Source organism: Enhydra lutris, unplaced genomic scaffold (assembly GCF_002288905.1).
Source record: "Enhydra lutris kenyoni isolate GAN:26980312 unplaced genomic scaffold, ASM228890v2 scaffoldscaffold5, whole genome shotgun sequence".
NCBI lineage: Eukaryota > Metazoa > Chordata > Mammalia > Carnivora > Mustelidae > Enhydra > Enhydra lutris.
This window is the reverse complement of record NW_019154089.1, coordinates 33694759-33710686: the sequence shown is the minus strand read 5'-3', so window position 1 is coordinate 33710686 and position 15928 is coordinate 33694759. Positions and strand designations below refer to the sequence as shown.

Below are 15928 nucleotides of genomic sequence, written 5' to 3'. Positions count from 1 at the left end.
GCCGTTTCAAAGAGACTTTTAGCCCAGAACTTTAGGTGATTTATAGCCACTTTCTAAAGTGGCTATAAATGGCAGTGCTGAGAATCTCAGTGATTGACCATGAGAAAGCTGGAGACTGTTCAGGGTCTACTTGCCCAGCATAGTGCCCCTAGAGGTACCTCCAAAAACTACAGAGCTCCTGGAACATAATTTCAAAAGGGGAGCCCTACATCTCAAGGGTGAAATATTCTTATTTTAAGAGTTTGCTTCCTTAACCCAAGAAGTCTTGTAATAGAGGGAGCAGAAATGCAGGACATGGATTTAGGAACTTAGAAAGCCTTCTCCAAAGTTAGCCGAGGTTGGTGAAATCCTCCTCTGCCAGGCCGAAGTCCTCTCTACCTCTGAGTTGACCCACAACCCATGTTCTCTCTCCCTCCATTTCTCCACCAGGAAGATCCTTATGTGATGCTCAAGAAGAACGCCAACCAATTTGAGGGCAATGACCGCTACGAGGGCTACTGTGTGGAGCTGGCAGCAGAGATTGCCAAGCATGTGGGCTACTCCTACCGTCTTGAGATTGTCAGTGATGGAAAATATGGAGCCCGTGACCCTGACACCAAGGCTTGGAATGGCATGGTGGGAGAGCTGGTCTATGGAGTAAGTTCTCCACAGGGTTGGGAATTGGAGGGCAGAGAGAGGGTCTGAAAGAAAATCATTTGGTGGTTGGCTGGCCCTACCCACAGATACCTGTTGGACCCCTTCCTTAGTATTGTTGCTGGTTCAAGATCCATCATCTTTAGACGTTGTCTCTCAAGGTTCCTGGTCCCAGCTTCCTCAGCCAAACTTGGCTTGCTCTTGTGACTTCTGCTGATTTTCATCTAACACAGGCGATAGCTGAGCTTCAGAACCAGCTTTCCCAAGGCAGACTGCTGAGTCACCACTTCCCTGCTCAAAGTCATTTATGGCCCTGCCATAGAAATATCTTCTCTGGCATTAGATGCATCCTGGATCCAACCCAACTTTCTAGTCACTCACCCCAATACTCCCTCTCTTGTACCTTCTACTGTTGCCGAACCACCCCAAGTGTTTCTGTTGCATAGAGTGCTTCCTTCCATTCCACAGCCCCAAAGGCCTGTCCCTCCTCCAACGTCTGTATCAAATACTGCTCTTTCCAAGGTGTCATTTCTTTCTCCCCATAAGAGGTATAAATGCTCCTTTCTAAATCCTCTTGCCTTCCCCTATAGGATTTAGTTTCTTCTTCTATTATGACTTACCCCGCCTTGTAAAACAGTTACCTGTGTCATAGGAGTAGATCTCTCTCTCTTTGTATCACTCACTACACTTGAAATAACACCATGAACAATTGCTATAAAATCTTCAATAAGTTGAAGCAGTTTTGAGAAGCCACTGAATGCCTGAATTGCTTTAAGTATTTAAGGAACCACCGAGAAGTAAAAGATCTGATCCCTGTCCCCAAGGATCTTAACATTTTATGGGGTAGAAAATACAATGAGAGAGAAGAGTAAAAGATAGCATAGTTCAAGGATCAGGCAAGAGGCTGACATGAGCTTGTCTAGCCCTCAAGAGGGATATGGAAACTGAAAAGTGGCCATGTTCAAATACAGAGAAGGGCAGCCCAGGAATTTCTAGTGATAGAAATAAGAAAGAGTGGGAAAACACTGGCCGCTTATGCAGAGGACTTGGACTGAGTAGTCAGGGCTATGGGTGAGTAAGAAATGACATGGGGAAGAGTGGATTGATTCAGTGGGCACTGGGAGATGATGAAGATACTTGAGCAGAGAAACAACAAAAGGCAACGTAAGAAGACGTCAGCCACCACTTGCAGGAAAGGGGCCACTACAGCTTCATGTGATGAAGTTGAAGGCTGTAGGCTGTGTTTCTGAGCAGAAGCATATGCTGAGTCCCAGGTTGATGTTGAGTTCTGGTCAGGATGAATCAACCATTTAGGTTAAATTTCATTGTCCCATATCAGGGCAATAGGAGTCTTGATGGCCTTGAGAGCCATACAAAGGGAATTCAAAGGAGAGATGTGGTAAGGAAAATCTTCCACAGGAAAGTGGCTTTTTGAGATGACCTGGTAAGATGGTTACTGTGTTGTGGAAGGGGAGGTGTGTGTTTCTACCCTTTCCCCTCCCTCCCCCTTTTTCTCTCACCTTGGGAAGCTCCACTGCTAACAGAGACCTGGACGGTTACTGCTGCATCTGGAGGCTGGTTTCCATGGGAACCTCCACTAGCATTCATCTTTGCCCTCATCCCATGGAACATAGTTCCCTTAGCAAAAGGCCTGTGATCCAGGAAGAACAATGGTACAGTCCTTCTGATGTCAAGCGCCCCAACAGCCAACAGTCAATGATGGGTCACTGACTCATCCGTAAGAAATCAGAGTTACCTCTGACGCCCCAGGGCCCATCCTTCCCCATCCATCTCCTCCCCTCCATTGGGCCTGTCCTGCGCAATATAAACTATATTCTGAGGACTTCTTGATGGGCCCAGTTCAGTACTCGCCTTTCAATTTTGGTCTAGGTTTCTTTTTCTGTCCCCCTGAGAAAGAATAGAGGAGTTTAAGGAAGCATCTGTCAGCCACAAATAACTAGAAGGTTGGACAAAACTCATTAGGAGGCCTCCAAATTTGTTCTTTCTGTGCCTTTTAAATAGCTAAACCAATCAAGGTCTCTCATCTCCCTTTTTCTCCCTCTTTTTCTTAACAAAAAGTGTAGTAGTAGCCTGTCCACAGGTAGTGTGGGCCAGGTACCATGCTAAATACTTTACCCACATTATTTCACATACCCTAACAACCCGTTAAGATATATGTAATTATTTTCCATATTTTACAGATGAGGACACAGAGGCCCAGTGAGGGGTGGGTCATTTGGCCTAGAACAGCTAGTACAAGCTGAGTTGTGACATGTGGCCTGGATCCCAGCTGCACTCTGGGTCCTACTGCCTCTCTACAAATCATACCATCCAAGCACTGGACCGTAAGGCCACTGTTAACTGGGAATGAGAACAGCAACCACGCCTGCATTCTCAGATGCCACACCCTGCAAATGGAGTTTCTGCTTCTTGCATGGGTATGGCTTTGGTTTCAATTCACGGGTAACCCCCACCTCCCACCTGTCCTCCATCTTGGTGAAGCCGAAAGAGAGTAAGTTTTTCAGACAGACACCTGGATTTGAGTTCCAACTCTACCTACTGGCTACAGGACTCCTACAAGTCACTCAACCCCTGAAAAACAGGGAAAGTGAATCCCCTATCCCAGGCCTGGGGTGGGCAGTTTACCTACCTGGTGCCTGGCCCAGAGTTATTTCCCTTAACGTTTTCTTCTCATTTTGCTTTTACCTTACAGGATCAAAACTGTTTGCTCTTTCCCTAGGATTGTTTCTAGACTTCACGTATTTTGTTTGAGGCTCTCCTGGGTCAGTGGTTCTCAAAGTGTGATGTCAGGACCAGGAGCATTAGCATCACTGCTAATTATTAGAAACTTATTAGAACTTATTAGAAATGGAAACTCTCTGGTATCACTTTTAGATCCAGAAACTCTGTCACCTGTGTTTTTAAAAGTCCCCCCAGGTGATTCTGACGTATGCTCAACTTGGAAAGCCACTGGCCCAAGAGGTCACTTTAAGTAAGTAACTTTGACTATCTGTAAAATGCTTTTTACTTCACAGTATTCTCACGTATTTGAATTCTTTTGATTCTCACAAAACTATCCTACTAAACAGGTAAAGCAAAAACTCTTGTGCCTCTTTTTTTTTTTTTTTTTTAATCAGGAATTTGATACCCCAAAAGACAGCGGTCTCCCTTCAGGCCACATGGTCAGCAAGTCACAGACCAGAGCAGCCAGGTGGGCTTTCCCAGGTGAGCTCTGCCTTCCCCAATCCTGCAGAGCTCCAGAAACAACCTCAGGTGTTTGAAACAACTCTCCAGACCTCTTAGTCAATGTCAAACGAGCTAAAACACTGCAACTTTGCACAAACCACCTTCGCTCTCTGGACCTGAGTTTTTTCTCTGCTGAGTAAGGTCACTGACTATAGTATCTCCCACTGTGTGTGTACCCTACACACATGGGTCTCTTTTGATGCTCAGGGATCCATGACCAGATAATCTTAGAAGTACCGCATCTACTTACGTCTCTTGGAAATTCTCAGCTCACAGTGATCTTTCAAAGGTTCTGAGAAGCCTTGCCCCAAAGTAATCTTTTTAAATCCATGTTTTCCAATGTTTATTTTCATGTTGTACTTATTAACATCCTTCCAGAAATCATGTTCCATGAAACAAATCCTGGAATCGCTGAATGAACTAAGCACTAAGAGGATGTGCTTCTAGGATTTTTCCAGTCTTCAGTTCCTTTCGTTAACTCATATCAGGAGACATCAAACAAATCCATTCAATTCTTGTTACCACTTTCAAAGCTGGTCTTCATTCACCTCCCTTTTGGGTAACTTGTGGTAGTACCTCTAAGTTATTTCCATGACTTTTCTCCTCCCTTCCTTTCCTATCTTTCTTTCTATATTAAGTTACAGAGGAAAGAGTAGGTATCTTCTCCCTTACACTAGCTTGTGTTTGAAAAAATATTATATATATATGTATATATATACATCATACACATATATCTATATATATCATATATAGATAAAAATCAAGATTTATGCAATGGTTATTAGGAAAAAAATAGAATTACTATCAAATTCACACCTGATTCCATGTTGCTTTATGAAAAGTTTCTTTGTCTAGGTGAGAATTTAAGTCATTCAGAAGCCAGGCTTTTTGATTCCACTTAGAGCACCTTCTCAAACACCCCAGCCAATGAGAGTAACCAGAGGAAACTTTGTCTATGCAATACCAGCCAGCATCTGCTTGGGGCCCTCATCTACACGGCATCGATCACCAGCTTTCCATCTGGACTGTAGTGCAGCGCCTGAGAGAAAGCCATCCTCCTGCAACAGACTTGCACAGACATTTCCATGGAACCTTCTTGGGTTTCCAGGATCCTTGATCTCAGGCCAACAGAGCAGTGGATTTCTACTGTGGGGAAGCCGGGGCTTCTGCCATTAGGGAAAGGGAGGGAAGACCAAAGAGCAAGGCTGGTGATTCCACATGCTGGATGTCCAAGGATGAGCATTTCTTGCAACCTTTTCATGTTTATCGACATGCTGGATTTGAATTTTAAAAAGTGAATCAACTATATGTTTCTTAGGAGTCTTCTTGAAAAACACTTGTGACGCACCCTTTCCTCCTCTCTGCAAGGCCTTCCCTCACATGATTCCCTCCTTCTGGAATGTGTACTGTTGCCAGAGCAACAAGATCCTACCCCTCTTTCAAAGCCAGATTTATGTGTCACTTCTTTTATCATGCAGCCCCTAATCTCCTCAGCCAAAATGAGTATCTCTCTGATCTCTCTCCTGTATCATTTTGTATCTCCTGGAAAGTGCATATCCAGCCTAACTTGCAGACTGAGACATTGGACATGGCAGCTGGCAGGGGAGGTTGGATATGTATACCCACCTCTCCTATTAATCTGTAACACCCTGAGTGTAGGAACCATAGCTCACCTGCAGCTTCTACCCTAGGGCCTGCACACAGTAAGTGCCCAGTAAATGTAGAGTTAAGAAGAGTTGGTTAAGAGTTAAGTTTGCCTTCACTACCTTATTAGCCAGGGAGATCTTGGCTGCAGGGAAAAACCCAATCCAAACTGGCTTAGGCAAACAAAAGGGTTGGTTCATGTTCCTGGGGACAAGTACAATGTATTAACCCATTTTCCTAGGAGTCCAGGGTAAGGCCTGAATTTAGTGTGGCCCAAATTATATTAGGGACCAGTTTCTGCATCTCTCACTCTGACTCTCAGGGCTAATGATCATTAAACCACTTGGGTCCTATGCCATTTTTTTAAAGATTTTATTTATTTATTTGAAAGAGAGCGAGAGAGAGAGTGTGTGGACAAGCAAATGGAATGGGAGAAGGAGAAGCAGACTCCCCGCTGAGCAGGGAGCCCAATGCGGGGCTTGATCCCAGGACCCTGAGATCATGATCTGAGCCAACGGCAGCCCCTTAACTGAGCCACCCCGCACCAGTCCTATGCCATTTTTGAATGAATCATTCTGAGCAGGGAAATGAAGTACTAAGAGCCAGACCCAGTCACATGCTTCACCATGTAACCAGATGATCAGCCCCATTTGAACTAGAAGGACTAAGAGTGGGGCAAGAGTGATTTTCCAGGGGCGCCTGGGTGGCTCAGTGGGTTAATCCTCTGCCTTCAGCTCAGGTCATGATCTCAGGGTCCTGGGATGGAGCCCTGCATCAGCCTCTCTGCTCAGTGGGGAGCCTCAGTGGGGAGCTTCCCCCTCCCTCTCTCTGCCTGCCTCTCTGCCTACTTGTGATCTCTGTCCGTCAAATAAATAAATAAAATCTTTAAAAAAAAGTTATTTTTCAGCAGAGGAAGGAGATATGGCTGTTCGGCAGGCAGAAGCAACAGATATCACCCCTACCGCCCCTGTAATGTGAGGAAGATGCCTTCACAGTTAGAGCTGTCAGACAATGGGATCATCTCTCCTGTAAGATAGTGAGCTGATCACTCATTTGTCAGAAATACCTTATAGAAAGGAGGAGGGATTAGACTTGTAAGGTTCTTTTCAACTTTCACATCCTTTAAGATGCAAAAGAATATTCAGTGGAGAGAGAAACAAGAGAATACAGAGCTGCTGAGCTCAACTGCATTTTTTCTTCTTTTTGTTTTGTTTTGTTTTGTTTTGTTTTGTTTTGTTTTGTTTTGCAGAGAGCCGATGTGGCCGTAGCTCCTTTAACTATCACCTTGGTCCGGGAAGAGGTGATAGACTTCTCCAAGCCATTTATGAGTTTGGGGATCTCCATCATGATAAAAAAGCCGCAGAAGTCCAAACCGGGGGTCTTCTCCTTCCTCGACCCTTTGGCTTATGAGATTTGGATGTGCATTGTCTTTGCCTACATTGGAGTGAGTGTCGTCCTCTTCCTGGTCAGCCGCTTCAGCCCCTACGAATGGCACAGTGAAGAGTTTGAGGAAGGGCGGGACCAGACAACCAGTGACCAATCCAATGAGTTTGGCATATTCAACAGTCTGTGGTTCTCCCTGGGAGCATTCATGCAACAAGGATGTGACATTTCTCCCAGGTCAGTCAGTTCTTCTCAACCCCTTTGCTCAATGCTTTATTTTTTCGTGGGGGTGGGGTGGGGTGGGGGGTGGAGAAAGCAAATACTGGAAAGTTAAGGGATAGGAATTATTTCCAGACTTTACTTGTATTTAGTTTTTCAACTACGCTTTACAGTCAACTGTCCAGTGTATGCTGTCGATTATCTGGATGCCTCCTGTGTCTGAGCCAGCTCTGTCTGTTACCTGATTGATGTGCTCTGTCAAGATTAACAGGCATAATCACAAGTCTGATGTTCTGTGGCTGAAAGGTTCAGAGAAGGGATGAGGGACTGTATGGTACAACTAACATTTAGTGAGCACCCAACGGACAGGGAGCCAGGTTTTGTGTCCCATATTTGCATTATCTCACTGAATCCTCACAGAAGCATAAGGTGGGACCCTCATTATATCTTCTTTCATAAATGAGGACCACACGAATGTTGAATCTTGCCAAGGTTGCACCGCTGAGTAGTTAGGTGAGTTGAGATTCAGACCACCATCCTGTACTACTGGCCAAGTGATGGAAGGAGTGCTGAACTATGAGTGGGTCCCAGCACTGGCAATAGTGTGCTCTGTTTGGCCCTGAGCAGGACGCCTGACCCTGGTAGACCTCGGTGTCTTCATTTTTAAGAGAAAGGGTTCTCTTCTTCTTAGTTCTGAGACAGACCTTGGAAATAATCTAGGTCCAGGGGTGATGTAAATTTGCTCCTTGTGGTTCAAAACGGGGATTTCTAAAGGGTACCTCAGATACTGCATTGAGAGAACCTGAGTGCCCAAATCAATGAGGTTGCAATCCCTGCCCCCAGAACCAAAGTAGTTCCATTTTTGTCTGTTTTATATATTAGATTGTGAATACTGCTTCTTATGGGAAAAAAAAAAATTCTGAAGCTAAGAAAGAAAAAAAGAAGGCAGAATAGAAAGTAGGGGGCATGAAAAAACTTGAAATCTTCCAATCTGGACCAATCCCCACGTTTATTGACCTCCTGTCTTTGTGTGTCATTTCTTTCAACTACATTCTGGAATGTTCATGCCACAAAGCTCCTCCAATTTACCTGATACACAAGCACTGACTATATTTCCTTTTCCTTTTACAGTTGTTCTCTGTCTATGAACTCCTTTTCCACTAGGCAATCCTTTATAGACTACCAAGTTTCTAAAGCACACAGGGAGGCATGACTTCAAACTTGGCTGTCATGAATCGATTTGCACACACTGTCACCCTCTGGGGGCAAAATGCATAACAGTTGAGCCCTCCAGGACCTATGCTGGAGGCATCTTTACCACCTGTCTGTTTTGCATTTGAGTGTCAATGAGAACCAATATTCCTAAGTAGCAATGGAATAAAATTCTTCCTAAGGAGCTTCCCTCAGGACTCATTTTGGCTGCTGTATAATTTAGGTAGTCTCATTGTTCACCATTATAATCTTGTTTTTCTTTAAATAAGAAGACAGTTGGGGGGTGGGGTGCGTAGGAGAGGAGGTGTGAGACTGGATGCTTGGCCAATACTGGCAAACACATGGTGAAGAGTAGACAGAACCAAGCAGGGGAAGGACTTGTTAAAAATAAATCAGGCCAGTAGATAAACAGTGGGAAGAAATGACTCTTAGCTCGTCAGTATAATGTAGGGCCATCACAATATGCACGTGTCTAAAAAGACCCAGAGGTTGTTTTCCTCCATTATTTCCTTCCTCGGTGGGCATCTCACCTCCTAATGTCTCACCTAAGTGGTTTGACCTCAGCATATGTTTTTATACTCCCCACCCTTCCACCCATTGTCTCCAGTCCACAAGAGCCGAATCCCGTCAGGCCTGTTTTCATTGGCTCTGCACAGAAGTTGGTCACGGTTGTGCACAGCTGCACGGCAGGTGCCCTCCTCAGCTGATCTGTGCATCCCCCACTGCACCTCAGCCCGCAGCTAACCACTTTCATTCCTCTGTTACCCAGCTGGCCCCTGGAAGGGTATCTGAGTTAGCGACCCCTGACTGCAGAAGAATTTTCACACTTTTTCTCCAGGACTTCTGAGGGTTCCACTAGAGTATCTTAGGACCCAACACTGAGGTGAAGAGGAGACTGCACAGGGTCCAGCCCAGCCTCCTTTCTCCTGATCTTCGATAGAACACCTCCACTCGTTGCCTGTTTTTTCACTGGTAAAATGGAACAGTTCCCACCTCAAGTATTGCTGTGAGGTTTAAAATAGAATGATATATGCAGAACCCATAATATAATAATATCCAGGAAGCACCATAAAACAAGTGCCATTTTTTATTATTTTATTGATTTTATATGTTGGGCTTCTACTCAACTTCACTAGAAGAAAAGGCACTCCCACTGGTTTGGAGGCCACTGGACTTCTCCCTTGCTGGGAAGTCCAGGGACAAAGCAAAAAGTCAGTGGTTCACTCCAGAGACCAGAAACATCTGAATGCCTGAGTCCTCCTCCCAGGAACTGGGGAGAAGGATTTGTCATTTTGGATCGAAGAGACTGGCAGACAAAAGGGTAAACCTTCCAGAAGAATAAGAATAAGAAGTTTTATCTACTTGAGATGAACTTTTCCTTAGCAGGCCTACCCTAGCCAATCCCAGAGTTTAGGGGCCTACAGAAACCCCCTAACAGTCGGAGAAGCATCATAATATATCCTGGAAATATACACTACAGAGAAGTGTCTACTTTATCCCACTAGAGCCAGACAACAAAGACAAGAATGCTTAGAAAGTGAGCAGAGCCAGAGACTGCAAACATCAACAGAAGCTTTAGGTTTGCTTGTTTTGCACCAAGTTTCATGAGCTTCTGACATGCAGAGCCCTGTGTCGGGCAATCTGGGGGCTATGGTGGGAAGAGCTTTAAGGGGTGTATACAAAAAACATCCTTCCAAATGAGCTGCAATTAGTTCTTGCTGTTTACTTAAAGAGTATATAAATCCTCACTAATTTAGATTTTCAGAAACTAAGTTCCATCAGAATTACATGTCTCGGGATGCCTGGGTGGCTCAGTTGGTTAAGCAGCTGCCTTCGGCTCAGGTCATGATCCCAGCGTCCTGGGATCGAGTCCCGCATCGGGCTCCTTGCTCGGCAGGGAGCCTGCTTCTCCCTCTGCCTCTGCCTGCCGCTCTGTCTGCCTGTGCTCGCTCTCTCTCCCTCTCTCTCTCTGACAAATAAATAAACAAAATCTTTAAAAAAAAAAAAAAAAGAATTACATGTCTCTATACTCATACATGAGTAATTGTATCTCTTCATCTCCTCAAAGTTCATGTTCATGTCTGTTAATCAAAGCCAATAAAATGTAGCTTAATGTGCTTCCTTGCAATGAACACAATAATCTGACCACGGGAATATGAACAGATAAGGAGTTGTCTTTCTTAGATTGTAAGAAGCATGGAAGCAGACAGTGGCTCATGGTTCAGTGGAGTCAGGAGCTGCTGTTTTGGGATTGTCTTGGCATTTGCTCATATTCACATGATGGCTACCCCCAGACATCGTGTGCCTGTTCAAGCAGCAAGAGGGGAAGAAGGATTGCCATTTCTAGCTCTTTGGATCAGAAGAACAAAAGCTTACCAGAATACTCCCCACAACAGCAGCTGATGCCTGCTTCTGTCTCATTAGTCAGAACAGCGGCCCGTGATCACTTTCTAGTGGCAAAGAAGGCCAGAAAGGCAAGAACTTGGGTGTTCTAGCCTCTAGAGGGGAAGGAATGCAGATGGTTGGGAAATCAACCAGCAGCATTGGCTACAGTGCCTATAGTCAATGTTTTCCGCGCTTACACTATGAGTAAATAATCTGTGATCAACACATTCAATGACATATGCCAGTAAATACTCCTGAAATGCTTTAAAGACTCTTCCCACCTCTCCCTAAAATATTTATATGAGAAACTGGGTTTGTGTAAGCTATTTAACACTCAAAGTTAAAGTTCGGTTTAGCTATGATCACAGATTACAGTTTTTTGCATTAGGCTGATGGTGCGATTAAAATGCCATCCATGAATTGACTTCATAGGCCTGCTTCTCCTGTCTGATGACCTATTTTTAATAGATATTTAGATTCTTTTTCCCATAGAGAGGAACATTTTGAGAAGAAATATGCTAAAGGAGGGACAAAACCATCACAGGCAAAACGTATTTTTCCTTCAACTTTCTTTTCTGCACCCTCTCCCTCTATGTGTAGGTAGCGTCATTCACCTACTCAACAGATATTGCTAATTGTCCACGATATGCAGGGCATGATGCAGGGCACTGAGTATATGAAGATACATCAGTGAGGAGCACGGGGTCTAGAAGTATTTGCTTCAAGGAGCTGGCGAGTACAGTGCTGTAAGATAGGCATTAAACAGGCAACTGTGGTGTGCTACAAATTAAATGACCCTGCTGTGGCAACAGATAATAAGAGAAGTGGAATTACAAGGGACTGACTAAAGGAGTTCTGAGAAAGTTTCTCCGAGGAGCTGATAAGTAACAAAGAGGTAGGCTGGCACAGAGCTGAGAGACATAAGAGCCACGTGCAAAGGCTCTTAGATGGAAAAGAGCTTCACTGCTTTCAAGGATGGAAGGGGTGACCCGTGTATGTGGCTTGCAGTGAATGAGAACAGGGGTCTGAGACAGCATCAGAGAAGTAGGCAGAGTCCAGATTATGTGCAGCCCTATACCGTAGTATAAATTAAAGAGTTTTATTTTAAATATAATGGGAAGGCATTGGAGAGTTTTAAGCAAGGGAAGGATTGATTTACATGCTAAAATATCACTCTGGGGAGCTATGAGGAAAATGAATTGGGCCGAGAATAGTCAAGAGTGGAAGCAGAGAAACCAAGCAGGAGGATCTCATGGCCATCTAGGGGAAATTACAGTGATGGAAATGATAATGGTCAGGAGGATGGATTTGTGGGCTGCTTTGAAACTAGACCTGACAGGACTTGCTGATGGACTGGGTATATGAGAGTGAGGAGAGGGAAGAGGGAAGGTGGATCCAAGAGGTAGGGAGGTAGGGGGAGTTCAGAAAACATGGAACCAGTTCCAGGGACCTTCAGCCTTGGGTGCGATCGTTAGGATGATCTAGTATATACATCTCGTGTTATGCATGAGGAAACCAAGGCCCAAGAGGGCAAAGTGATTTCCTCTGAGGGGACCAAGACCATCCCTGTGGCCTGCTGATACCCAGTCCAGTGCTGCCTACCATGCAGTGCCAACCCGGGGCTCCCCTGCCTACAAGTGAGCTACGAGTGAGCCTCTTTACCTCTTTATTCCCACAGCTCCCACTTCCCCACTAGCTTGTCCATGGGGTCAGTACTTTTCTGGGTTCAGATGACCTTAGTAAGCAGAACAAGGGGGGTTTGGAAAGTCCTAGGGGAATAGAGGAAAATGGGAAATTATGACTGCAGCTTTCAAAACTACTTTATTCCTGATCTTAAAATGTATCAGAATATATGATAATTATCTCACCTAGTGAAGATAATTAGTCTCAGTGAGAAGTCTCAAGTGGAGGAGTGATGGCACTTTGGAGATCTCTAAGAACCCTATACCACACACCACCACCCCCCACCAGCTAATCTACTTGTCGGGCCAAGCAACTAATTCACCATGGGAACAGGATAACCAATGAGCAGATCCCAAACTGATAACCAACGACAGTCTGACCTTTGCATTCACACAAAAGTTCCATAGCAACCAGTATGTGATGACATTAAGAGGAGATGAGAAATCCATCCCATCCACCTCCTGTTCTCCCACCCCCTCTCCCAGAGACAGTCATGCAAACCTCCTTCTCTTGCTCATCTTGTGTCATTTAAGTGCTGCAGGAGGAAAGAAGGGACTCTGAGAGTAGAAATTTAGGGAAATTGGTAGAAGCTACCTGAAATCATAAAATATTTCACCTTTAGAAAACATAAACATCATATAGGACACAGATTCATTGCTTCAAGGAACAGTATCACAAGGATGTGTAGGCAATCATGATGCAAGAAGTGTAGATGCTTTGTTGCTTAAGACTAGGTGGAGGGGTTTCTGCAGGGACCACCTGCAACAAAATCATCTGTCCCTTGCCATTGGCCCTGATGAGGGGATTTTGCCAATGTGTTAGGTGTGATCTGTGTAGGGACCATCTGGGACTGGCCCCATCCCTGGGGAGACTTCAGCTCAGTGTCTCCTTCCTTTTCAACTCTAATCCTCTGCTACCTGATGGCAAGACCCAGAGCCAGGCTCTAGTGCCCAGCATTTCACAGACCATTAAGAAGCACAAGAGTAGAAGTTTCAGAAGCTCCAGAAGCCACATGGAAGTACTAAAATGAATGCAGAGACAGGAGGATAAAGGCTTCACTGGGTACGCAAACGAAAAGCATCATTTTCTGCATCTCAGCCAGCAATTCTGGCTATGAGAAAGAGAGAAGGAAAATGACCCTCTCCCTCTCTAGAGTGCTCTGAAAGTCCAAACTTGAGCAGCTTAACTGAAAGCTTGTTTTTTTTTTTCCTTTCAAAAATGGCAAAGGCAAATTTTTAGAAAGTGTTCCACTGAGCTCAAAGGGATGTTTAGAGCCATTTATTCACTCATTAAATATTTATTGAGCACCTATTATGCAACAGATATGGTTCAAAGTACTATAGGACATATCCCTGAACAAAGCAGACAAAAACTCCCTGCCCTCCCAAGAGTTTACCCTCTAGCAAAAGGAGGCAAGCAATAAGCAAAACACCTGTAAAATATAATCAACACCCCCAACCCAATTTGCTAGGTGAAGCTTCTGGCATACAAAGGGGGGAGGGACTTAGCCAGCACTCACAGTGGTAATCCGAGTAAGCTCAGTAACACCAGAATGGTGGTCAGCTGGGAGCTGGGGTAAACTGAGACATGCATATGTCAGCCAAAGAAGGCAGCCCTCACTCGTTTCTGGACAGTCACTGCATTGCTCTGGGAAGTCTGTGCAGAGGAAACAGCAACACACCAAGATTCAGTTTGTAGGCCACCAGCTGGAAATCCCTAGAAGAATGACAAGGAGTATAATGTACCACTGTACCTTTAATGAATTTAGACATACTTGGAATATTTATATTTATGTATTTTAAAAGGAATTGTCCCCCTCCCCCTCCATTTTTGGCCCCAAGTATATGTTCCAAAATGTGATTACTATGTTTTTTTTCATCTTTGACCTACTGTAGAAAATCTAGGCCATGGATGGGGGCTGCACTAGAAGAAAGATGATCCCTAGGTCTCTATAACAAAAAAGCCTGCCCATGACTATATTTTCCTAGGTTCTACATTGTCCTGAAGAGAACCTCTTGTTTCTTTTTAAACTTTCCCTGCAGATACAGCATCTGGAACCAGAAGACCCAATTGTTCATCTGGGAGGAAGTACAAAATTCTACATAGGGAAAACATGAAAGCATTATTAATCAAATTGATGGGGCATGTATGATCATACTTCTAGAGGAGTCTGGTGGTTTTGAATATGAGTCAGGCACAATCCGTCTGTGCCAATGAATACTTTTGCCCTAGGGATGTTCAAGGAAGATCATAGGCAAATTAAGCCCAAGATATCGAGCAGAATATAATTGGTGTCAGGCACCCTAACACAGAAATGACAAACCTACGTGATGATACTCATGCTGTCTCTGGTGGCTTAAGAGGGCCTTAAAGCAAGGAAGCTCAGTAGCTGCTACAGTCCCACCCAGGGAGGCAGTGGGAGTAGCTGCTGTCACAGGGGGCAGGCCCACAGCACTGGAGGTGGTGGTAAAGGAATTTAGAAAGAAGTTCAGTCTCAGTAGACTATTAGCCCACTGGGTGAGTCACTTCCTCTATCTGTGTAGCTACTCCATCTTCAAAATGGCAGCAAAATGGTCCCTACTATGTCCCCAGACCCCTATCTAAGGTGTGTCTCCTTCTGATTCCCAGGTTCAGCCAGGGCTCCAGCCATGTAACCAAGTTGTGCTTTATTTTGTTTGCCCATCCCCTTGTCATCCCCTCTGATTGGAGGGACTACTCCCATCTTTCCTGCTCAACTCTTCCCCTCTTGCAAATACTGGCTTCCCAGCCCCAGTTACTCTTCTGAAGCATGGTCATGGTTATGGCTGAAGCCTGGAATAGTGTTGCTGCCATTGGATCCTAGCAGCTGTCCAAGTGTGGGAAGATAGCTTCTCTGCACCTCAGTTTCTTCTTCTGGAAGGTGAGGGTAATAAGAAGACAACCTACTGAAAGGGTATTAAATGACATTAATGCCCAGAAAGTTCTTCCTCTGCACAGGGCTGACCCACAGACAGTAAGAGCTGTTGACGCTGCTGTTGCTGTCACCACTGTCACTGCATATGTCTGAGGGCATCCTTTACCCACAGCCCTGCACTGGAGTTACTCTGGCTATTTCTCACCAAGATGCAGACTGGCAGGCTGATCTCTGCATCTCATCCAAAACCTGGCACCAAGGCGTTTTGTATTCAAATACATACTTGTTGAATTAATATGTCATTTTCTAAGCATGTCTTGTTTTTCATTTAATGGAGAGAAAGCAATCTAATGGAGAAATTTACTGGCTGTCAGTAACTACTTATGTCACATGGGGAAACTCAGTCCTGGTCTATGGAGAGATCTGGAGGAAAATCATGTGGAACTGAAGAAAAGGAATTTACGTAGACCCAGAAAACAAAGCTCCCCATCATCCTAATGTTGCCAGTTATCCCATTATTCAGGGGTGCTCTAATCTTCTCTTGGCTCACAAAACAGTAGTTATGATTGCTTTCACTTGTTGCAATTACTGTGTGTCAGGCACTCTGGTGTTAGATCACATTATTCGTCG

The 15928-nt window shown here is 44.7% G+C and overlaps 1 protein-coding gene across 3 annotated transcripts in view; it reads left to right on the top strand.

Moving 5' to 3' along the window:
• Positions 1-15928, top strand: part of LOC111140968 (glutamate ionotropic receptor AMPA type subunit 1) — a 304242-nt gene that overhangs the window by 207047 nt on the left and 81267 nt on the right. For all 3 annotated transcript variants that reach the window (XM_022493249.1, XM_022493250.1, XM_022493251.1), the window contains 2 exons: positions 430-636; positions 6773-7143. In XM_022493249.1, the coding sequence (XP_022348957.1) occupies positions 430-636; positions 6773-7143 (578 nt within the window). The remainder of the gene's footprint in view (positions 1-429; positions 637-6772; positions 7144-15928) is intronic.